At 36.6% G+C, this 25,267-nt stretch overlaps 1 protein-coding gene across 1 annotated transcript in view; it reads left to right on the top strand.

The window, feature by feature from the left end:
• The window catches only part of DSTN (destrin, actin depolymerizing factor), a 30,551-nt gene extending 13,854 nt beyond the window's left edge, over positions 1-16,697 (top strand). The window contains exons 2-4 of the mRNA XM_051975888.1: positions 8,063-8,370; positions 12,729-12,805; positions 15,422-16,697. Of these exons, the coding sequence (XP_051831848.1) occupies positions 8,063-8,370; positions 12,729-12,805; positions 15,422-15,531 (495 nt within the window). The 3' untranslated portion in view covers positions 15,532-16,697. The remainder of the gene's footprint in view (positions 1-8,062; positions 8,371-12,728; positions 12,806-15,421) is intronic.
• The last annotated feature ends 8,570 nt before the right edge of the window (positions 16,698-25,267 follow it).

Genomic DNA, 25,267 nt, shown 5'->3' with positions numbered 1-25,267 from the left:
AAAATCAGGATAAACTGGGTTTAAGTCCAACCTCTGATGTATACTAGCTATGTGACACTGGGTATGGCATTTAACTCTCAAGTTAACTTCCACTTTAAGGTGATCTCCATTCAACTCTTTAAGATAGTAAATTGCAGAGAATAAGCCAGCCTTCTTTAGCAAATTTTTGCATCACAGGTTCAGTTTCTATACTATATACATTTCCTCACTGCCTTATATGTTTAACTCTTTCAAAACTCTACTCAAAGTTCTTTAGTGAAGCCTTCCTTAATCTTCATCTTTCTCTATTCCACTTCATTAACAATAATGATAATCATGATAACTAACATTTATATAGTCCTGTTATATCCACCCAAATAGAATGAAAACTTCTTGAGTGAAAACACTTATTTTGTCTTTGTGGCCCTACTTTTTAACATAGACTCGTACACATTATGTAGTGGTTAATGTTTGAACTTAGCCTAGATTGGAGGAAAATGTATGTGTATATACATACTTGTCTCCATATGTATATTATTATAAATGTATGTGTATACATATAAATTGCACTTTAGAAGTAGAAAACTTAAGCTTTCATCTCCCCTTTATATTGTGAAAGACAAAGAGAGTTAATTTTTTTATAAGCCAAGATCAGATGGTGTACTTAAGTTTAGTGACTACTTCAGGTTGGAGGTCATTACATTTGAGTTCAATACTGTCAGAATTGTGAACAATGATTTAAACAAAGAAGCATGGTACAATGGGATAGGAAACTGGGTTTGGTTTTTTTGTGTTTTTGGACTTTAAAATTTCCAGATTTTCATTTTTATGGTGACACTTACATTCCTTTTTTGTGTAAATAACTTTTTCTAGCTGTGTGTGTCAAGCAGGTTTTCAATATAAGGTTTTGTTTTTCATCACCTTCCATCCAGCCGTTATGTGTGCTCCACTTGAAACAAATGAAAAACAAATAGCCATTTGAGTTGGCACTTTGTTAAGTCATGCTTTAGCCACAACTATTTTTAAGTGGGGTTGTGTTCTGGGAGGCTGCTGTTTTCCCGTGGTCACTGAAGAAACTGAAGCTGTGGGTAACATATCTTTTTAAGGTAATCTCAGAACTCTTGTTTTAATAGCAATCTATTTTTGCTCTCAAGATTTGCTTTCTTACAGAGCATAAAATGTTCTGTGTTCAGAGGACCATAGTTTTAGCCTACGTTGCTGCAGATGGCTCATCTTTGATATGACAAAACTCTAGCTTTTAATATCTATTTCTTCCTTCTCTCTTCCTTAATCTGCATTTGCAGAATACCTTCATTCTTGATTGTTTTGAGTTGAATTAGTCCCCTTGAACTATAAAGTTTTCTAGGATTTATGAGATTGATGGGAGAAGGATTTTCTGTTAGGTAAAGCATTGTATGTAATTAAGAATAAAAGACTTAAAAACCGACAGACAGACAACTTTGACCCTGAGAAAAAGACCTTGTTCTGGTCATAATGAATTCTGTATAATAAGTAAGTACTCCAATAAAATGTTTCTCTAGTTCATATGTGTGTTTGCTGAGAACTTAATCAAAACTTTTTCTATGGAGGTTCAATTGTAGGCAGAAGTAGAAATAACAAAGTAACACTAAGACAGTTATACGGGCATATCTTACCTAATGCTAATACTTGGTTCCTTGAAAAATATTGATGCCTCGGTGTAATTATTAGCTACATAGGAACATAACTAAACTGAGCCAGAAAGAAGGGAAGGGGAAAGGTACACAAACAGTAAAGAGACTGTCAGTATTTAGGAAATTGGCTTAATGATATTATAAAGTTTGATCTAGTTCTGTATTAATTCAGCAGTTGAGATGGGAAATTGCATGCAGATCAAACTTGTATAAGACAAATTTCTTTTCTTTTTTTTTAAAATAATTTTTTATTAATAGACCGCATGCCAGGGTAATTTTTTACAGCGTTATCCCTTGCATTCATTTCTGTTCCGATTTTTCCCCTCCCTCCCTCCACCCCTTCCCCCAGATGGCAAGAGTCCTTTACATGTTGAATGGGTTGCAGTATATCCTAGATACAATATATATGTGTAGAACCAAACAGTTTTCTTGGTGCACAGGGAGAATTGAATTCAGAAGGTATAAATAATCCGGGAGGAAAAACATAAATGCAAGCAGTTTATATTCATTTCCCAGTGTTCTTTCTCTGGGTGTAGCTGCTTCTGCCCATCTTTGATCAATTAAGGCTCTTTTTATCGAAGAGATCCACTTCCATCAGAATACATCCTCAAACAGTATCGTTGTTGAGGTATATAATGATCTCCTGGTTCTGCTCATTTCACTCAGCATCAGTTCATGTAAGTCTCGCCAGTCCTCTCTGTATTCATCCTGCTGGTCATTCCTTACAGAACAATAATATTCCATAACATTCATATACCACAATTTACTCAACCATTCTCCAATTGATGGACATCCTTTCATTTTCCAGCTTCTAGCCACTACAAACAGGGCTGCCACAAACATTTTGGCACATACAGGTCCCTTTCCTTTCTTTAGTATCTCTTTGGGGTATAAGCCCAATAGAAACACTGCTGGATCAAAGGGTATGCACAGCTTGATAACTTTTTGAGCATAGTTCCAAATTGCTCTCCAGAATGGCTGGATGTGTTCACAATTCCACCAACAATGCATCAATGTCCCTGTTTTTCCACATCCCCTCCAACATTCCCCATTATCTTTCCCTGGTATAAGACAAATTTCAAGAAGGCCCACTTTGTCTCTGGATTTTAGAGGAAGAGAAGGGGAAGTGATGTAAAGATAGATTGGGGCCAGATTTGGATAAAATCTTCATTGTCAAACAGCAGAGGTCACTGGAGTTTATTGATAGTTTTTCTCCATCCTCTTTCTTTGTAATTTTATTTTATTTTTTAAGTATGAATCAATTTGGTGCTGTTTAATCTTTGGGAAGCAATTAAGTTCAATTTATAATGAAGGGGGATTGTAATACAGTGAGTGGATAGAATTTCAGAGTCAGGAAGATCAGGAAGAGTCACATCCTATCATTGATAACTCTGTTAGCATGGGCAGATCACATAATCTTTGCTTCAGTTTCCTCATCTGTAAAAAGGGATAATAGTAGCATCTACTTCCAAAGGTTGTTGTGAGGATCAAATGAGATAATAATTATATAGTCCATAGTACAGTACCTGGTACATAGCAAACACTATATAAATGTATTTTGAAATTAGAAATGTCCAGCATGTAAATATCAAGTATGTGATTATTTTTTTCCAGATTGTAAAATTGGGACCAGTACAATTTAACATTTTTAGTATATTAGGTAATAAAACTCTTATATAAGTGCAAAATTAAAAATTATATTAGTGGACTCGCTGCTTAAGAAGTGTCAATACTTATTTCCTGCAGTAAGCATAGTGGCAGTAGTGGAACAGGTTTGAAATTCAATTCAACAATACTTTTAAGTTCTTAGCCAATGTAAGGCACTAGTCTAGCTTGCTAACTAGGTATACCTGCATTGAGCTAGAAATAATCTATTCCTCTTTATATTCTTTGTGCCACTTAAATTTAAAAAAAAAAAATTCTTCCATGTACTTAAAAGGATTCTATTTTGCATTTCACACCTGGTAGGAAAGGCTTATAAGAAGGCTAAAACCATAGTGTCCTCCGTACTTTGTAAATGTTAAAGTGCTACATGAATTGTTTACATCAATCAGTACTTAGACTGATATATTTTCATTGAATGTAATGCATATGCATAATAAAAATGCCTTATTTTGACTGAGTTTTTCACTGTGTAGTTCAACTTGATGACAGTTTTAACTAGAAAAATTGCGTTCCCTTAAACTCCATAATGCTACAAAAGGTGACCCCTTTTCCTAGAAGTGGGAGTATATGTAATACGTGTTATTTAAATTGGTCTTTGGTAGTTACACATGTGAAGATTTCTTGGGGGAAAAAATTTAAGATAGTATGTGCTACTACCCTGGGTTTAGATCTTCTAGAAGGTCTGTAAAAACATCAGAAATTTGAGTTCATTGAAAATGACTTTAAAAAGAGGCCAAAAGTTTATAGAATTCTTATCTGTTCATCTGGAATGCTAGTATAAAGTAAACATTTGGCAAGAACTTGTTGAATGTGATTGCCAGTGACAGAAAAGGTATTCTGTTTAAAATGGTTATACACAGACCTTTTCAATAGGCACCGCCATTCATCCCAATCACTCAGATTCTCTTTACCCTACATATCAACTCAGTTGCCAGATGTTACTATTGACAATATTTCATGGCATCTCTGTATTTAGTCCCTTATTTCTGTGTGTACAAGTGGTACCTCATTGTCTACTTCTCGATTATTAGCATTGCTTCCTAAATGGTCTACTTATTTCTCCCTACTCCATCTTTCACATCTGCTAAAATTATCATCCTTAAGTGCAGATCTGATCCTGTCACTTCTCTATTCAGTAAACTCCAGTGGCTCCTTATGGCTTTATTTGATTTAATCCCCTTTTCAACCTGATTCCATCTTTATATATGGTCCAGCCAAATGACCCCTCTCATATGGCTCTCTCATTTCCTTTGCATTGGCCATACCCCATCTAGAAAGAATTCCCTCCTTACTCTTTGAAGCTTAACACTACCATACCAGCTTCCACACAGAAATCCTCCCCTCCCCCCCCCATAGAATGTCAGTTCTTTGGAGAGCAGAAATTATTTTAAGAGATTGTTTCATGTCTTTTTTTTTTTTTTTTGCTGTCACAATTGGGGTTAAGTGACTTGCCCAAGGTAACACAGCTCATTTGTCATTTTAAATCCCCAATACCTAGCATATTGCAACTAACTATTTAGAATATTTACTGATTGATATGAATATTCTCCATTCACAAAAGCTCCTAGGTGTGTATATTTTATATTTTAAAGTCTTTTTTTCCTTCTGATGTTTCTGGCATAATCGCTTGAATCTTCCCTGACCTACATTTAATTTCAATTAGTTCTTTCTGCTTTTAAATTATTTTCCTCCCTTTGGTCTTTTTACTGGTCTATAGAAAGGATGCTGGGTTTGAAGATGGAGGGCCAGAGTTCAAATCATAGCTCTGCCTGTATTGCTTTTGACTAGCCATTTAACCTGAAATGCTATTTCCTCATTTGAAAAAAAAAAATGAAGGGGGATTGGACTAGATGACTCTTAAGGTCCCTCCCAACTTTAAAAGTTTAATATTGTGAGACAAATAACCTTAAAGCTAAATCTCTACAATTCTCCAAGTGCCAAATTGCCATCCATGTTGTATGGCTTTTTTGGGGGGAGGCAGCAAACTATGAGTACCTTTTATCAAAATTGGCATGAATGCCTTTTATAAAGTATTGTAGTATAGTTAGTGTTAGAAATAAAAAGGATTTTAGGGGATAATGTAATCTAACCCCTTACCTTAATCAAAATATTTATTTTATAGGTAAAGAACCTCAGACCTAAGTTGTTTTTTATTTTTTCCCCAAAATCACAGAGGTGGTGACATTTAACTCCCATCCATGTTGATTTTCATTTTGCCTATTTGTAGTTCTTCCCCACCTACTCCCCGCTTTTTTTAGTAGATGATAGTATTATAGTGTGATAGTAAAATGGAGCATTTAAAATTGATAGTTACTACAAATATAAAATAAAATGTAATTCTTTGTGAAACAATGAGCCTACTAATTATTATTTATCCATTTGGTTTTTCCTGTGTGGATAATAAGATCTAAATCTTGATTGATAGTGAATTTCTATAGGAGATTGAGCAGTGTTCTAGAATTCAGTCTCTTCAAGTCAGTATCAGTTGTAAATAAGAATATCTTCAGTATCTCACCATCTGTAGGGAATCCTTTGTTTTGGCCTCAACTGTGGTCAACACTTAGTAAGAATACATCTTCCTGTCTTTTGACCCTTAAAGGGTTATGGGACAGTTGCCTGTTACATCCTTTAAAGGAATTTTCTATGATTTGCATTTGCAAATTTTAGTTGAAAGGAATTTTTCAGGGATCAAATGCTTTTTTAATAGTCAGCAAATATTTACCTTCCACCTATTTGAAGACAGCTATCTCTAAAGCCATTCCTTATGTAAGAGTAAACTTTTCCTTCTGACATTGGGTTTTTGATTCATTTCTCTTTCTGATCACTTTTGTTTAGATACATCCTAGCTTATTTGTATCCATTTTAAGAGATAATGTCAGATTATAGTGTGAGCCAGGGAAAGGTAAATTCTTGTGAGTTAGACACTGTTCTTCTATTATTGCAAAGTAATAATTTCTCAAAGCCAGATTTCCCCCATTTTATTCGTATACACCTGCTATTTAATTCAAGCTTCTTACTACCTCTTGCCTGAACTATTTACATTTGATCTTATTAATTATGTCTCCCTTCTCAAATCTCTTTTCTAGTGTTTTCCCTACACAACTTTCATATATGACCACATCATTCCCCTGTTCTGTAAACTATAGTGGCTTCCAATTATTTCTACAATCAAATGCAAACTTCTCTGATGGTGGTACTTAAAACCCTTTTACATCCTGGCTACAATCTACTTTTCTGGCTTCATTAATCCTCTTCCTGCATCTAATTGCATGTATTGCAAAATGGTATGTGTTTGACATGGCAAAAATAATGTAACTTTTTTTTTTTTTTTAACCTATTAGAGACTAATCATGATCTTTTTAGTGAATGCATTCCAGGACTTGTCCATAAAGTTGGTCATATTTTTATTGTGTGTGTGTGTATGATTTTATAATAAAAGTTGGAAATATATTCCACTTTTGGTTAGGGAGAAATAGGTAACCAGCCTTTTGGTTTTATTGTAGTATGCCCCTTCACAATTTTTACTGTGTGTAGAAATTGTTGACTGTCTTTGAGAACCCAGAAGTTAACAGAGGTTCGGGCAGCTAGCTGGTTCAGTAGATAGAGAGAGGCCTGTAATGAGGAAAATCTGAGTTCAAAATAGACCTTAGACACTTAATTAGCTGTGTGATTCTAGGCAAGTCACTTAACCCATATTTGGTTTAGTTTTTCATATCTAAAAATGGGACACAGAAGGATATAATAAGCCACTCTAATCATCTTTGCCAAGAAAATCCCATGAACTTTTGTCCATGGAGTCACATAAAGTTGGCTATGACTTAACAACTGAACAACAGTCTTAATTTCTTCCTGTAAAGAGTTATCTAACACATGGCTTATTTCATCCTAAAAATTAATTAATCATCAGGGTTCATGTTATACTAAATGAGTTATCAAAGTTATACAGTAATATATGTCTGATTTGCTTATGATGGTATATACCTGTGTAGTCTTCCTATTTATTTTGATTTTCCTCTTAGAATTTTACTGCCTAAATTGTTGCAAAAGATTTTGGCTTAGATTTGAAGGGAAATGTGTCTATTGAAATTCATAATATAGAACAAGCCCACTTTGGAAACAAGTGTGTTCTTAAAGTTCTCTAACTAAATTTAGGGAAATTGGCCCCAGGGTGATGATTTTATCAGCCATTATAACTTTGTTTGGAAGTACTTTTTTTCTATAGAAATTCTATTAGACACATTGGTTAGGCTTCCATACTAGTCCACAAAATCTTGTTTAACCCAGAACATAGCTGAGAATCTAATTATCATTTATGTCATTGTTTTTATGGACAAATGCATTCCATGGTGAGAAGAGAATGTAGTGGCTGGAAAATGTTGATGTTCCCAGGCGCTGCCATGCCAGCTGCCTAACTTTTGATGAGAAGGGAATAAAGCAACAGCAGGAACATTTCTTTCCATCACAGCAACTAATGGTTTCCTGCTGCACTGTGAGAAGAAAAGGAGAAAACTTTGGAAATACTTCTTTGCTCTACCTTAGGTCCAAGTGTCCAAGGGAAAGAGCATCAAGGAGCTTGGAGTATGCACAGTAAATTAGCCTGAAAGTGGGATTTGCAAGTCAGAAGGTTTCAATTTAGGGAATATAAGTAGTTTCCATTTTCTGTTATTGTTATTAGGCAATGTTAAATATCTTAATTATTTGCAAAAGACTGAAGGGAACTTTGTCTTCTGTGTCTATGGTAACAGGCTTCAGGAGTGCAAGTAGCTGATGAAGTATGCCGCATTTTCTATGATATGAAGGTTCGGAAATGTTCCACACCAGAAGAAATCAAGAAAAGAAAGAAGGCAGTTATCTTTTGTCTCAGTGCTGACAAAAAATGCATCATTGTGGAAGAAGGCAAAGAAATCTTAGTGGGAGATGTTGGTGTAACCATTACTGATCCTTTCAAGCATTTTGTGGGAATGCTTCCTGAAAAGGATTGTCGTTATGCTTTATATGATGCAAGCTTTGAAACAAAGGAATCAAGAAAAGAAGAGTTGATGTTTTTTCTATGGTAAGCATCGCCAAAATATGGAACTCAACTGATTTGAGATGGTAATATTTTCTTATGATGCCACTTTTAGAATTGCATTCTAGGATTAAAAGACGTCCTTAATTTTAGAATTTAGAGCCATTTATAATCTGGAAATGCTTAATTTTGATTGTACAATTTAACATCACTCATCTCTTTAAGATTGCACCTAACTTGTATGAATAACCATTTAGAAATTTGGATAAGTTATATATAACTCCTATACTTAATAATTATAAGCTAAAATCTTGCTTTTTCCATGAAATATCTTCTGGGATAAGCAAAAGGAAAGTAGTAGTTCACATATACAGCTCCTTTTCCATTCCATCCTGTCTCAAATGCACCTGCAGATTAATTTTTTTGTATCTTTTTTTTTTTTTTTTTGCATTTGAGAGTTAAAATTTATTGTAAAATAAATTACAACATTTATTCATTAGGCACAGTTCCACTCCAGTATTTTTCTGTGGTATTGAAATGACCCAGGATTTTTGGAAGTTATACCATTGGAAAGCATCTCTGACACATAATTTCAAGATGCAAAGACTGACTATAGGTGCAGTAATGGACTGTATGTTTATGTCTTGAGGACCAACCTAGCTAAATTTAGAGCCTTATTGTGAGGTTAGTTTCAGGATAATCATTTTTTTTTTTTTTTAAAGCTGTGACAGCTCTTAGAGACCTTCTACCAAGTTATAAATGGGCTACAATCTGTATCATTGTAGAGAATATGAATTGTAATTATTAAGGCAAATGTGTAGAACATTGAAACTTGATTCTGTATTCATTATTCCACCCTTTTTCACAAATTGTGACTGATTTTTCTGGTTTCTGAAAATTTGTAAAAGCATGCTCAATTCCAGTTTTAGACTGTATCTATATAATCCTAAGCAGATCCCCTAACATTTCTGGTCCTCAATTTTTCTCATCTTTAAAACAAGGGGATTTGATGAGATGATCTCTAAGGTCTGTTCTGTTCCCTTTCTGCATTCTGTGATACTAAACTTAAATAGAGAAATTGCATATTCACCACTCACATCTCTTTTTTACACCTCTTTTTTTTTTTTTTTTTTTTTTTTTTTTTTACTGTTAGCTTATTTGTAGAGTTAAAAATACAAGTACTGCCTTTTAAAATTTAAGAGTTCGCTACTAGTCATTCAGTTTAGTGTTTATTTTTAGAAAATCCTAACTTTAAAAATATTGCTGCCACTAAAAATCAAAGGCTTAAGAGATCATGGAGTCAGAGGATTTTAACCTAGGATGTGTGAACTTATTTTTTAAAATATTTTGATGATTACATTTCAGTATAATTGTTTTCCTTTTAGTCCTATGCATTTAACAAATTATTCGTCTACATTTTCTTCAGACAGCCAAAGGGGCTACATAACAAAAAAGTTTTAAAAAATCCTAATCTGATCCAATCATAAGTGAGTATTATAGATTAATAACTGAGATTTCTCAAGAGATTGATTGGATTGCCCAAGGTCCCATAGCTAATAAATGGCAGAGTTAGGATTAGAACCAGGTCCTTTGATTCCAAATATAGTGTATTTTCAACTGTGGTTCTTTTGGGATGTGTAAAATGTCTGGTAAGTAAGGAAAAAAAGAGGCTTTCTGTGGTCCCTTTAGTAGCATGCCCTTGGGGTGGTTAAGGATGGACAGTGAGGATTCCTGTAAAGGGCTGAAATTCTTAAAAGGCGTGCTTGAATCAGACAACCGAGAGCACTTAAGGCTAATTACCTATTGGCCAATAACTATTAGCATATGTTTGGAATTTTTCCTCTCTCAGTTAATGCTGGCTCTAGGTTTGGGGTTAAATTGTAGGTAAGGATTAGGAGGTAGAGTGAGAGAGGCTAAAGAACTTCACTTGGAGATTCTGGACTCTAAAATCAAGGAGGAATCCTTGGCAAAACTCCTGGCAGTTCTGTCCATCTCCTTCTCCCCTTAACCACCAAGGACTTTTGCTTATCCTGCCTCTGGCTGATCTTGAGGTCTCCAGGGACTTGGACTTTACAAATTCCTACTTGAAAAGGGAAAGTACTGTTATACAACTCCACCCCCATTATGGTGGGGAAAGAGACTGACCTATGATAATGATGGTCATAGACTGACTAGTAATGTGTTGTGGTATAGATAGAAAGTATCCTTAGACTCAGATCTTGCAACATCTCTACCTCTGTCATACATTGATTGTGTGATTCTGGATAAGACATCCTGTCCTTTTTTCTGTCAGTTTTTCAGGCAACTATCTAAATTGCATAATGCTGCATTGTATTGATTGATTGATCTGTATTGATAGAAGAAATTTTCTTATTAGGCATACTTAGAACAATTCTCCATAGAAGCACATAATAACCTTAGAAAATCATACATATTAACATGATTTATGTTATTATTTTGTTAAATATTTGCCGGTCATGTATTCTAGTACTCAAGAAGTATGGAGTGATTTTAACACTTCTGCCTTGCATTATTGAAATCAGAAATCCAAAACAAAACAGAGTCTCCCAGAAATTTAATTTTGTAACTTTACACCTTCAGGTTGGTGCAAATCAGTATCATTAATTGTTCCTTTCTGCTGTATTAAAATGGTGCTTCTCAATGTAGTCTCATTATATATGTAGCATTTTATTCTAAAAATAAATCCACTGCAATGATTTCTTTGAGAATAATACAATATTAGCAAAAAGTGAAATGGTGACAGAAAGATAGCAGAAAAAAGTCAAGGGGCAGCTTTGTTTTCTCTGATATATTAAAAGAAATAGTTTATTGACACATTCTGGAAACAAGAATTTGAAAATTATAGATATGAATTTGATAAACAGGCTTTTTGATAGTCTTTGTTTTTGAAAATGTCCAAAATGTGCCCAAGATAGGATCGTATTGCTACTACTGCCTTTAACTTTAATCTGTTCTAATTACTAAAGTGACATGATTTTTGTCAGTGATTTTATAATTTCAGTATGGTTTCCTTTTAAAGGAAAAAAAGACATCTTTAACTATTAATCTTTAAGGTTTTCCATCAGGTTAGAATATATTTCACCATGAGTTCAAAGAAGGCATAATTTTTGTATCCTAGTAATCATATCACAATATTATACATATATGCTATATTTAGGTTAAAGGGGAAAAATGATCTATCTATAGCAGATACCTCTGAGCTCCTCATGGACAGTATTCTAGTCTTATTCCTGTATCCTGCAACTTGACAATGGATAATAGTTGGAACCCCAAATCTAATGGTTAAATGTTAGCCATGTCAAGGAAAACTAGGGCTACTATCCTTAAGAGAGGCAGAAAATTTAAGTTTTATGAAGATATCTTTTAAGGGAAGAGAGGTAGCACAGTAGACAGAGCACTGGCTGTGAAATCAAGAGGACCTGAGTTCAAATGTGATCTCAGACGTTTTATACTTGCTAGCTTCATGATCCTGGGCAAGGCACTGAACCCCAGTTGTCTTACTACTCTTTTCCTTATCTTGCACAAAAGGGATCTCTAAATAACAAAATCAGATTCTGATCTCATTTCATTTCAGTGCTTAAGTCAGTAAACAAGATAATTATATAAAAAATTTCCTCTTCTGGCAACATAACACGATTACATATATTCCTTAGGTATATTCTCTAAAAGTTAGGGGGGTGTATTAGATGAAACGTGTGCACATATGTTTGGGTTTTTTTTTTTTACTTGATCAAAAGCAAAGATTATTATTGATAGTTGACAAAATGTTTAGGAAATAGTCTAAGAATGCTTAAGAAGTGTTAACACTGCTTAACTGTTTTCTTTGATTGTAGAAATAGCAGCATTGTATAGGGTGGGGGGTAGACTTAAAACTTGGAAAGCTGTGAGAAAAGTAGGATTAGGTTGAGGAGGAAAAAAGAGTTTGAATTGACAACTTGTAAATGGACATTGTTGCTGAATATAGCTTTAAAAAGGAATCATTGTGATTTGCTGTCTCATGTTTTTATTCTTATTCTGCATATCTTAGAATGTACAGATTTCCTTTCCAGCTCTGACACTACAATCCATAAATTTTTCTCAGCTATTCTGAGTGACTTCTCCCATTTCCTGCCTGTGAAAAATCCCTCGTTTCCTCCAGTTAGGGGAATCCAACTCTCACTCAAGTCTCAGCAATTTTTGTAGTTATCACATTGATGCTTATGCCATAGGTATATGTATGTATGTATGTATGTGTATATATATATATATATATATATATATATATATATATATATATATATGACTTAACATTCCTGTTAGATTGTAGGAACCTTGAATGAAGGAATGTCATCTTAATGTTGAATTCAATTATTACTTAACACATTTTTGGTATCTTTATCCAGGGCACCAGAACTAGCACCTCTCAAAAGTAAAATGATCTATGCAAGCTCCAAGGATGCAATCAAAAAGAAATTTCCAGGTATGAATTAACTTCCTGATACATTCAATCATGAAAGCAGTGGGTAGAAGAAAAAAGACAGGCTTGAAGTGCAGAAAAACTTTCTCAAAATAATAATAATGGGCTACCTTGGGCTGAAGCAGATTCTGCCTTATTAGAACTAAAAAAGGAAAAGCTGGAAATGATTTTAAGTAGCTAATCCCTTTTCCACTCAAATTCTATGGGAAATTGCCCAAAGACTATCATTCCCCACCCCCTTTTTTGGAAGTGCAGAGTTGTATTTCTGGAGGCCTCTTGTCCAAAAGGGAGATGTTATCGGTATTTCCTTTGTTTCAAAAGTTAACAGAGAATGAGTTCAGAGGTGGAAGCATCCTCTTAGCACAATTTGATGCCCATATGCTGGTTGTGCCTCCTAGTTAATTTTTTTGGCTATGTTTTTCAATTGATTAGTTAGCAATTCTTATATTTTTTGTATCTTTTTGTTAATAAACTACATTGACTTGGAACTTAATTAATTGAATTTTAAAAAAAAGATCTTTGCACAAATAGAATAGTATGTTCTGACTTTGGAACAAAGGGGACTTGAGTGCTGTGATTTTTAGATAATTTAAGCCAGCAAGTTGTAGAAATGGGAAGGGAGTGTACAGCTTATGTGGCCTATTTCTGTTTCTGCAAGAATAGGGAAAGAGGTCCTAATAACATTACACCCAGATTTTAGGGATGGGGCTATAAATATTAACTTATTGTGTGGATTTTTAAAAAATAGGAAATCTTTAATGCTAAAACATGGTTTTGTGCCTCAGGACAAAGAGGTTGGTGAGCTATGGATATGGGATAAGGTATATAATTAGCTGTCTTTTAAGTTTTTTAAGCCTTATTTAGGAGGCTATCATATAGGAGAGAAATTAACTTTGTTATATTTTACCTTAGAGCAGTGGGTAGAAGTTGCAAATAAGTGTGTTTAGGCTTGATATCTTCCCAGACAAAAAGACTTCCTAAGAGATAGAATTATTCTAGAGGAGAAATGAGCTGCCTCTGAAGGGACTGCATTCTTTTATTAGCAGTCTTAAGCAAAGCCTTGATAATCGTTTTCTGTGCTTGTTGTAAAAAAAGATGGCTTTTGCATATGATTGAATTAGATGTTTTCTGTTTTTTCTTCCAATTTGGAAGTGGGGGAGGGGAGAGAAAAGCATAGAAAAAAAATTAGGAAATTGTCTAATTTGATTCAATGCTTATTTTCTGTCTCTACAACATCTCAATGAGAATAATTATCATATAAGCACTTTTTGTCTTAGTTATAAGGGGAGCAGATAGGTTTTTCACAAGCAATATTCTATGACAGATCATATTTTTTCAATCAGTAATTTAGCATGTACCATGTGGCCTAAGCACTGTACTAGATACTGGGTTTTCCTTCATATATTAAAATTATACAAGATTCCTTTAAATATGGGAACTTGAGTCTATGACCTGATTATTCATATCAAAATAAGTTGTAAAAGAGGGAAATATATATTCACCAAAAGCATTTGCATGGGATGTGTCCATCGTAGTCCAAATGGAAGAGGAATTTTCTCTTGTGAAGGTTTTCAGATGCATTTGTTTGTAAATGATATGGTATTGATTGGCAGTCAGCCCTTTAATATTTCAGAGTTTTCTAAATGAATTTATATTGTCAGCTAAAGAATAGGTAAATTGTACACATAGGGAAAAAAACCAAGCATGAAAATTGTAATCAGGAAGCTCTGAGTTCAAATTCAGCAGCAGCCAGCAACTTAATAACTGTATGATCTGGGCAAGTCACTTACTTAATCTCTATTTGCCTTAATAATTTTTGCCAAGAGAATCCTTCAATAGAATCCATGAAGTCACTTAGAATTGGATAGAAATGCAACAAGAAAAAGAATGAATCATTTCTGAGAAGTTATCAAGTGCTTTTCAGGAAGAACATCTAAGTTCTTCCTGAAACTAAGAGCCATCTTATCTTTTAAAAATTTCAGTATACTAGTGATGCCATTTATCTATGAATCATGAGAGAATTGAATAGTGATTCATTTAAATGGCACTGGAGAGATGCATAGCCAGATAAATCAACTGCAGTATGTTATCCACAAAGAATTATATAAGGATATAAAGGGGAAAAAAATGTCATAAGGAAGATACATGACCAAAAGAGAGGTGTGGGTCAGTTATAGCAAAAATGAGGAATATCCAGTTGGTAGCTTACATGCTTCAGTAATATCAACATAGTGTAAGATGTAGTACTGGTGGTGGTAATAACTGGTATATTATAACACAATCTTGTCACAATTATGTACCACAGTTTTAGTCATTCATTGAAAAGCTGTAATATTATTAGAACTATTTTTATGCTGATTGTGTAATATGGGAATGTGATTTGAATGAGAAAACAGATTGTGCAGAATAATTTTAGCTGTTAAGTTTCTATAAATAATTGGTTTTTAGAATAAGGAAAATATCCAGCTTAGTGTCTCAATTAAAATTGGTGTTTTATTAATGTTCCAAACCAAAGTTGTCAGACCATCCTCACATTTATCTCAAATCTAACAATAAGATGTGACTATAATCATATACTACTTCATTAAGTGAATTGTGTGTTTTCCCCCCTCCTTACAGGCATTAAACATGAATGTCAAGCAAATGGACCAGAAGATCTCAACCGGGCTTGTATTGCTGAGAAACTAGGAGGGTCCTTAATTGTAGCTTTTGAAGGATGTCCTGTGTAGAGATTATTCAGTGCCACAAATTGAAAAGCTTCCATGTTTAATGTATCTTCTTGCTAAATATGTAAAACAAATATACTTAGGCCAGGGTTTCACTGAGGGGGAGCTGTCTTGTTTTAGATTAAACTAGATACTATATAAACCTGTACAAAATAACCCTAAATAAATCTAAAATCTAAAGTTTCATTGGTTGTAAATTAAATTTTTGCTGTCTGACAGTCTATTTGGCAAGTTTGCTTTAAATTTTGTTTAAGCTCAGGGTTTTTAATTACACAATTAAAACAAAAAAGTGGCCATAAGGATAGATTGGAGAATTAATAAACATTTTTGTAACTTCTAGGTTACTGTTTCTCCTTTAATTATCATATTGTTCATAATCTGATGGAAGTTTAGGCCCATTTTAAAAAAGAAAATTCTTCCTTGAGCTAAATAGAAACTAGCTTTAAAGGTTTGAATGAATGGAAAAGCATTTCTCCTCAAAAATTTTAAAACCAATACTAATCCACTAAATACAGTAGTAAGTCAAGTCAGGCTGTCTTCACTTTAACAGTTAATGTGTGATAAAGACTGCCTTAAAAGTGCATACACAAGTAGTAAAAGCTAATCTTTCAAAGCACTATTTAAAGCACATAGAACACAGGAAGCAACTCCTCAAACCTATTGTAAAGCTCTTCTTTTCACTGGCTGTGAGACTTTGTTCTAATGAAATAACCTCTCATTCTGGAAATTACGATGTGTTCTGGAGTGATTGTGGAATACCTTTATGTTGCACCAAATTATGACACAAAACAAATTTTATCTCTGCAGTAACTTGGTTTGTCAATGAAAGCATCAAAACATTGTGTTGACAAGCTGGGGGCTTGTGATATCTTGAATCGTGTATCTTTCAGAACTATCCTGCTTCTAGTACTGTAAGCTATGGAAGACCATTAAGCAGATGTTTACTTTGGGACATGGGGAGACTTCTTAATTTCCTATAGAGATGTATTGATTGTATGTGAAATGGGTAACAGGTATGAAACATAATACTCACTTTAATCATCTACTTTATGAAAGCTTTCAGTGATTGTCTTAACACCACGGGCATAACACTTTTGACCAGTGTAGAGATGCACAAACAAATCTAGAGGTAGCAGATTGGCTTTATTTAATAAAGGAAGCATTTTTAACTAGTCTCCTGTGTGATTTATTCATGTGTTCGAACAAGACAAAGAACTTCTCTATTTCCAACTTTGTTGTGAAGACCAATTGAGATGATATATATGTAAAATACTTTACAGCCTTTAAAGTACTAAATAAATGTTATCTTTTCTTATTGCTCACTCTTTCTGAGATACGAAATGTTTTACAATTTTGCCAGAATACTTCAATGTAAGGAAATCTTTCTTAATGTATTGTGCAAAATAAGTCCTGCTTCAAGTATTTTGCTGGGGAGGATATCACGTATAAATAGATTAACAAATACAAGAAAATTCAAGATGGAAAAAAAAAATGCCCACTTGGGGGTATTGGCCATAATTTTTCATAAGTGGTGCACTGAGTTGAGCTTGGAAGGAAGGTAGGGATTTTAAAGAATTGAGAGATAAGAAGGGAAAACATTTCGGTTAGGATGATGGCCTTGACAAAAGCATAGAGATGGAGATGGGCTATTTATTGATTTTGAACAGACAACTAGTTTTAAGTTTAAAATAATGAAAGGGGAAGGTCTGGAAAGTTAGGTGAAAGATTGTAGAGGGTTTTGGATACCAATAAGGTTTGTACTTTATTCTGAGGTATTACATTTTGGAGGAGAGTAATGTGGTCACAGGATGCATTCCGAGGTGATTGTCTTAATTTTAAAGAGGCTGGGTTGGAGAGAGGGGAAAAAGACTAGAAGCAAGGGGATAAATTAGGCTATTGTATTCTATAAGTAATGACATCCTGAACTAAGGTGTCTAGGGAATCCAAAAAAAGGATGGATTTAAGATGGGGCTGTTTTCACAAGATTTGGCAACTGAATATTTTTGACCAATGTGAAAGAGGAAAAGTGTCAAGTTAGAAATAGTGGGTTTATATAAGGGGTGGTGGAGTGGTAGAGTTCAATTTGCAGTATGCCATGCCGTTGAGATTGGTAGGAAGGTAGAACTTTTAAGTCCTGGACTGTGTGAAACCTGGAGTTGAGAAGAAATAAGGGCTGGCAATAGATAAAGGAGATTCATCTGCGTAAAGAGAATTGAGCTAGTGGAAGCTGATGAGATAGCCAGGTCTTTTCTAAGCTTTGATACATTGGTAGTAATGGGATCTAAGTGACTTGGCAGTCAAAGCAGGACTCCACCCCAGGGGGAAGGGGGTGTCCTGAGTTGTGACTGGTAGGCAAAAGATGCAGAGAAAGCAAGCAGGATGAAGCCTGAGGGAAGAGCACCGGGTGTCACAGTGATGGTCCTGACTGTCTCTGGATTCTTGCAAGAGGTGGAGCGGGGGAGGGGTCATGGACACTAGCTGTAGTAGTTTGGCTTAGAGGGGAGACAGAACAGCTGATGGCCTGAGGAAGGGCCAGCGATGGTAGAAACCAGAGCAGACACATTCAAGAGAGATAGTGGTAGAGGGGCCCCTGGGGAATGGGATCGGAGACTGGTATTGGACTCCAAAAGAGAAGAGCTGCCTCTTCACTGAAGAAATTCTGCCACCAGAGAGTGCTTTCAAGGTGGGCATCAGGAGCTCGGAAGGGCTCTTGAATTTGGGATTATTTACCATGGAGATCATTACAGAAGCCTCAGTTGGTATTAGTGCATTTGGAGGTGGACCAAGTGCTTGTGTTGGCTTTGTACAGTAGGCCAGGGAGGAAAGAGGGATGGAGGAGGGAATGCGGAATTGGTTTGTGCTGTTTGGGAGCTGTCCTGACTACATTTGGAAAGAAAAGTCGCCTTGGGAGGATTGGTCATGAGAGCTACTCATGAGATGGTCAAGCAAGCTGCCTCAGTCAGGAAATGTCTGATGAAGTCACAGATGATAAAGTATTAGGTCTTGTGTAATCGCGCTTTTCAGAAGGGATAATGTCCTGAATTATTTTTATTTTAATGAAAAATTAATATACTAGAGGTAGAATGACAGATTGGGATAGAGGGCAAATTAGTGCGTCTAGGTGGCATTGTGGGCAAACCACTGAAGAACGAGTTGTTTGCACTTGAGACTAGTATCGACCCTATGCAGGACATTGAACCTCTGACTTGTTGTTTCAACTGTAAAACGGCTAGTAATAGCACCCATTTCCCAGCATGGTTGTGAGGATCCCATGATGTACATGTAGAGTGCTTTTGCAAACTTTAAACGACTTGTTCTTATAACAAGGGAGTTTAGTCTTTACGTGTAATCTCAAAATTTCGAGGAAGCATTAGGCTTTATGTGAGAATTTGAATGGGAATGCAGACAGCACCAGCAAGAAATTCTAGTAACCATTTATTAGATGTCAATTCTGCAAAAAGTCCTGGACCCACTGGTGGCGATAGTGGCAGGGAGTGCCAGAGCTTTAGGACGGCTCCACCCCAGCTCAGGCTCTTGGACATATGGGGAAGGGGTGGCTGTAGAGAAAGTGCATTTGCATCTGGCTCATTTAAGGGCTTTGCAGGACTTTAATCCTGTGAGGTTCCCCTTATCCCATTTTGTAGTTATGGAAATATGCAGACTTGTTAGGTGGCCGGAGCCAGCGTCTGGGGCAGCACTCGAACTTGAGTCTTCCCTGAGTTGCCTGGCACTGTATTGAGGGAGGGGCTGCAACTAGACAGCACAGAGGAGCAAGTCCTTGGTATTAAGTGGCAGGAACAGGACTTTCATGTCGGTGGGGGAAGACTTTCCAGGACAAAGATGTCACATTTAATGATATTGGCACATGGGAAACAAAAAGTAGTTTGGTTCAGTGCGGAAAAAATGAATGGGGATGCAGTCAGCACCAGCAAGACAATTCTAAATAGCCATGTATTAGATGGCAACTCCAGGTTTGGGTCTGGGGTTATTTGCACGTTTCATTCAAGTTAGTATGTGAGGGGCATGTGTGAGCAAGTTCTGGTCTCATGGCCGTTCCTTAGTACTTTGGGCAAGTTGGGAACGATGAATTTTTTTCATTTTTTCATTTCCAAAATGAAGCAGTTGAACTAAATGAGTTTACTAAGTAGAATGAAGGGAATTGTTCCCTTTGGGGTCATCACTTTGTCGTATAGGCTTGTACCATATTGGTCTTTAAAATTCAAGCTGTGCATGTCAGTGTAAGAAAGTCTGTGTGAATAGTGAAGCACATCAAAAAGAAATGCCATTAAATATACAATTCCTTTCCTTCTAGATTTAAGGGCTCCCTTGCAGTTCATTGCTCAACCACAGTGCAGATGGCAGAAAAACAGTATTGAATGAAGCCTGATGAAGAATGGGAACTGAAGGTTAAAATTTCAAACATAAATCTTTGGGAAAATAATTACATTAAGCAAGGTACAAACCGGCAATAAGAGTAGTGATTCAAAGTAATAAAATTCAGCTTGTGGTCTTAAAATCACGGAGCTACTGGGTGGCCTACAGTAACATTTTGTGCTGACACAGGAAACGTTACTTCTGTTTTTTGACCCAATTCATTAGCTTCTGGAAGTGGAAATATTAGAGGAAAGACATCACTTCCTTTTGCCTTTTAACCATTTATATAACTTTTATTAACTTGTTCCAAAGGGAATTCCAACCCGGCTGCAGCTGAAGATGATAAAATATAGCTGTTCTGTCTCTACTGAGACTCATTTCCTGAACTAAGAATTTTGATGGAAGCACAGGAGTTGTGAAAAATGATAGTTGGAAAACTCACATCCCAGGTCTTATACAGAAGAATCCAAAGTTCATAGTTTAGGGATTTGGGTGTGTCTAGATATTTATTTATTAGCTAAGGCCTTTGATATCAGAGACTTCTCCCCATAAAACAAGTATAACTCCAAGCTGGTTTAATGTGATAAGACAAAATTGGTCTGAGACAAGATGGGGGAAAAAAAAGCTTATTATAGGTTGGTACTAGCTATCTGTGGACACAGCTTCATCTTCTCTGTAACAGAAGAGGCTGGATTGTATGATTTTTTTCAGATCAAAGTGTTCCCCAAAGAACTTTTATTAGGCTTAATAAAATGCATTAAGCAATATGCTACTTTTCTGGTCCTTGAGATGATACTGATCTATTGCTTAGAATTAGCTAGGTAGGACAATAGACAAAGTACTAGAATAGTCCAGAGTTCAAATGCAGCCTCAAGCACTTAATGGCTCAGTGACCCCTAAATCACTTAACCTATTTGCCTTGGTTTCCTCACATGTAAATGGGGATATCAGCACTTACCTCCCATGATTGGAGGATCAAATGAGTAGATGCTATATACTTCCTCTGCTTTTTTAAAAATGTTAAGAGCCTTAGTAACCATTCCATTTAATCAATTTTCTAGGGAAGGAAATAGATTTGTTAACTTGATGTGATGATGGCAGGTAGTGTATGGAATATTATATTTGAGTTCCTAAGAAGATTTGAGTTTCAAATCCTGAATCATATTATGGGTGACACAGGCCAACTCCATATAATCTGAGTCAGTTTTCTCATCTGTATGATAGCCCCTTCTCAGAACTGCTGTGCCTCAACTGGGGTAATATATACAAAGCACTTGCCAAACCTTAATGCATCATAGAAGGGGACTTATCATTATTGAAAGGAAAGTGGATCAGTCTGTCAAGGGAGAGTGACTGGAACTGGGAGAGAGGGATCTTTTACAGTCATGACCCAATGCTATCTGGATAATTGACAGACTTTGGGAAGCTCATGGTGATGATCCTACAAAAGCCAGATGGAGAGAACTGGAACATAGTTGTTTATTATTCCATAAAATCTAGTGGATTCCACTCAACACCAAGTCACATTTGCAGATAATTTTTTAGGTCAATGCCCCATCAAGGAACTGCTAATGCTCAATGGCTAGATCAGCCTGATAATCTAGCAAGAATTGACTGAAAAAGTATTAAAAATAAATAACCAGACACTCCCAAAACCAAAAACCTGGAGTACCAACCTTATTAAATTTGACGGTATAAAAGAACTGTCTTGAGATTGGTAGCTTGTAATGCAGGTGAAAAACTGAGACACTCAGAAAAGTGATTTGCTAAATATCACACAAAGCTAGGCTTTGAACATAGATTTGACTCTATCAATAGGCAAATTATAGGATCATAGATTTAGAGCTTGAAGAAATCTGAAAGCTCAAGCCAGCCCTCTCATTTCTTACAAGGGATCAAAGGTCCATAGAAATCCAAGGTTTGACAGGTAACAAGGAAAAAAGGGGGGAGGGGAGGAGATATGAATTCAAGTCTACCAATTTCAAATCTAGCATCCTCAATAGCTTCATTTAATCTTCTCTGAGCCCATTTCTTCCTATGAAAAATACTCTTACAATCTTATCTCCCAGGATTACAAAACTTAAACATTTTTTTAAAAAGTGAGGTTCCCAATCTCTGGTACCATTCTTTATTCCAAAGAAAACTTCTGCTAGAATTTGCCTCAAAGCAATTTTTAAATTGCTGTCCATTTCCCCCTTAAGTAGGTTATCATGAAGTAAGTGAATTAACAATTGGAGGTTGATGACTTACTTTGTATGAAATGCAAACAAAGTTTTCCAAAGAAACAGTAGAAAGCAACTGAGGTGCCCTCTGCTGGCAGAAGAGGCATGAACATCAGCATCAGGACCGGTATGAGTGGAGTGGGGAGCAACATTTGGGAGGTTCTCCCTGAATTTGTAAGGCAGCAAGACTGCACAGAGTATTAGAGTTTGGGACTGACTTCAAGCCCACAAACTTGGGCTTGAGGAAGAGCACCTCTCTCAGCTCAGGCCCGCATGGCTGCTCTGACCAGGAAACTGGCCCAATCATTACACCAGGGAAAAGGACAGAACCACAATTCAGGCTAGTACTTGGAAACAAAGGGACTCTCCCAATGTCTACCACCACCGCTGCCCCGCTGCACTTCCTGAGCCAGACAAGGGCTTTAAGAGAGATTTCTGAGCACCAGGACTTCCCCGGGTTAGTTTCTGGCTGTTTACATGTAGTCTTGTCTGCATGTCTGGCCTTCATTCTCTGTGACCCAAATAAAGGATGTCATGGTTGGCTTCTCACACACTAATGATGGACGCTTAGCTGATGTCCAAGTGTACTTGCTTCTCAGCTAATCTACTGACAAACATTAAGCTCCCGATGCTGGGAATCCAAATATAGAGGGCATTCAATGCCCTCAGGGAGCTTACACTCCCAGTATGGCCAGGCTGAAGATGGGGGAGCTAGTCCCAGGGTAAATTACCCTGTATCCTTTTGGCAGAATGAGGTAACCCAACGCGAAATGGGCACAACCGAGAGCAGAGGAAGCTAGCCACAAGTCAGCACTTGCTAAGATCTGCCATAATTAGGCACTAAAATATGGGAAATCCTGATAAATTGAATAAAATGATCAACAGTAGACTTGTAAAACAATGAGAAAGATTAAGAGAAACGGGATAACAACTAAGGAAATTAAGGAGTTCTATAATTGTCTATAAATTTTCCTCCATGCCCAAATTACTTATTCAAGACCCATCTAAAACCCCACATAATTTATGAACCCTTCCCTATTTGACCCAACTTCTTTCCCTGAGCTGCCTTACTACCCACTGACAAGTTGCTATTATAGGCTTCCTTGGCCCCCTCTTTGCAACTAAATCCTCAACACCTCTAAGGCAAGGAGAGAGCTCCAACCCCAATAAATTTCCTGAACAATAATAAATATTTAATAAGCATTTGCTTTATGTTAAAAAGTCAGAAGAGTACTTATGTTAGTCTAAAGAAGGGATCCTTAAATGTGTAATCTAAAGTCTTACTGTAATTTTTAAAAATCATTTTTCAGTTGTCTGATGCTTTGTGACCTCTTGAGATTTTCTGGGCAAAGATACTGGAGTGGTTTGCCATTTCCTTCTCTAGTTCATTTATAGATGAGGTACAATTTACAGTAAATTTTACAGTTTACCGAATTTAGTGATTTGAACTCATGGCTTCAAGCCCAGTTCTCTTATCTATTCATTGTACCACTTAGCTGCCTCACGTAGATGAGGCTGAAACAGGTCCACACATGCGTGATCTGTGCTAAGTAAGTTAGTATTACAGAGGAGAGAGAGCAGAGCTCGCCTGATTAGATGTTAGGAAGGCAGGATGGTATGAATGGAAGAATACAAGACTCAGAGTTCAAGTCCCAGAGCCTGCGCTCCCTGGCCAGGTGATTTTAGACCAGTCTCTTGCCTTCTCTTCAGGGCCAGAATCAAAAGCCTCCCGCTCAAATGTCACCTGGGCATGTCATTAGCCCTCTCGGCCCACTACCAGTTGTGCCGAGGAAGGTCCTTTGTAAAGAGCTGTGGAGATGGGAGCCAGTATTCTGCCAGGTCCCCAGGACAGCTTTTAGAACACAACTCAAAAGTCCCTAAGCTCCAAGCTCAGAGGAAAGCTCCCCAGAGAATCAGCAGCTGAGCTCTGGACATCACCTTATAGGCCATCTAGTACTGAGGCAGGGAGGTATCTTGCTCAGATCACAGTTTAGTAAATTGCTGAGCTAGAATTTGAATCTGTATCTTTAGATTGTGAATCTAGGGATCTTTCTTCAACACTGGGCTTCAGGGAAGTAAGGGGTTTTTTTTGGACTTCTGTCACAAAATCAGGGAAGTTCTCCCTTGTCAGATGTCAGTGCATGATGATTAAATAGACTCTGCTATCATCTGCTACCCTTGTACTTGCTTTAAATAAAGCAACTTTCTTTCAAAGGGATCAAAGGTTTGTTTTGGTTTGAAAGGTTTGTTCCTATCCTGGGGGATGGGAATTTAAAAAAAAATGGCAAATAGGTTAAATATTAATAAAGACTAAACATATAGGAAGGTTAAGTACCACTCCCAAACCTACACAACAGACTCAGGTCTAGGACCTTACCCTTCCAATTCTTTGCAATGATACAAAGCATTCTCCACTGAACCACATCTACTATGTGCATTTTGAGGGATGGTGTGGATTTTTCTGAAGTGACAAATATTATGGACAACATCCTTTCTGTTTGGCAAGCTAAAATCACTGCACCCCAACTCCAACCAACGTGAACTTTTCATTGTTTCAGCCAGAGCAGCCTCTTACAGGCAGGGCATAAATATTTTTCCAAGTCTAGGATGGAGATACCTTGTTTATTCGCAAAGCTTGGTCTTTGCTATGTACAAGGCCACCCACAACCCAACTCCCAAGGCTGTGGGTAGAGAAGGTAAAGAATAGCTAATTCTATCTGGTTGCCAGGTGTTACACCAGTTCATTTCCCCCTAATTCTCTGATGGAGATAACAAAGGAAAAAAGTATCTCATTGGAAGCTTTAGGGCTAGGGTGTCAGCAGCGACCCAACTGGGGAGGATTATTGCCTGCATTTGGCCTGCTAATGTTAAAGTTTGGGGAAAGAGCGAGGGGGGAGGGGGAGACGGGAAAATGGGTAGGCAAGATGCTTCCTATTCCTTCTGCTGCTTCTGTATCCTATGATGGGCCCCCGTATGAATGCTATTGACTAGCTTGAGGAAGAAAATGAACATTTCATTCCTACTACTTGAACTGAGCCCTTCTTGTCCTAACCTTCACTTCTGCCCTAGAAGTTCATGGAAACCTGAGGACCCCAGCCTACAAAAGCCAACCCCTGTGGGAAAGAAAACCAGGGACGCCCCCA

The sequence above is a fragment of the Antechinus flavipes genome, chromosome 2 (genome assembly GCF_016432865.1).
Source record: "Antechinus flavipes isolate AdamAnt ecotype Samford, QLD, Australia chromosome 2, AdamAnt_v2, whole genome shotgun sequence".
NCBI classification, from domain to species: Eukaryota; Metazoa; Chordata; class Mammalia; order Dasyuromorphia; family Dasyuridae; genus Antechinus; species Antechinus flavipes.
The sequence above is the reverse complement of the archived record's forward strand: the minus strand, read 5'-3'. Positions and strand labels throughout refer to the sequence as shown.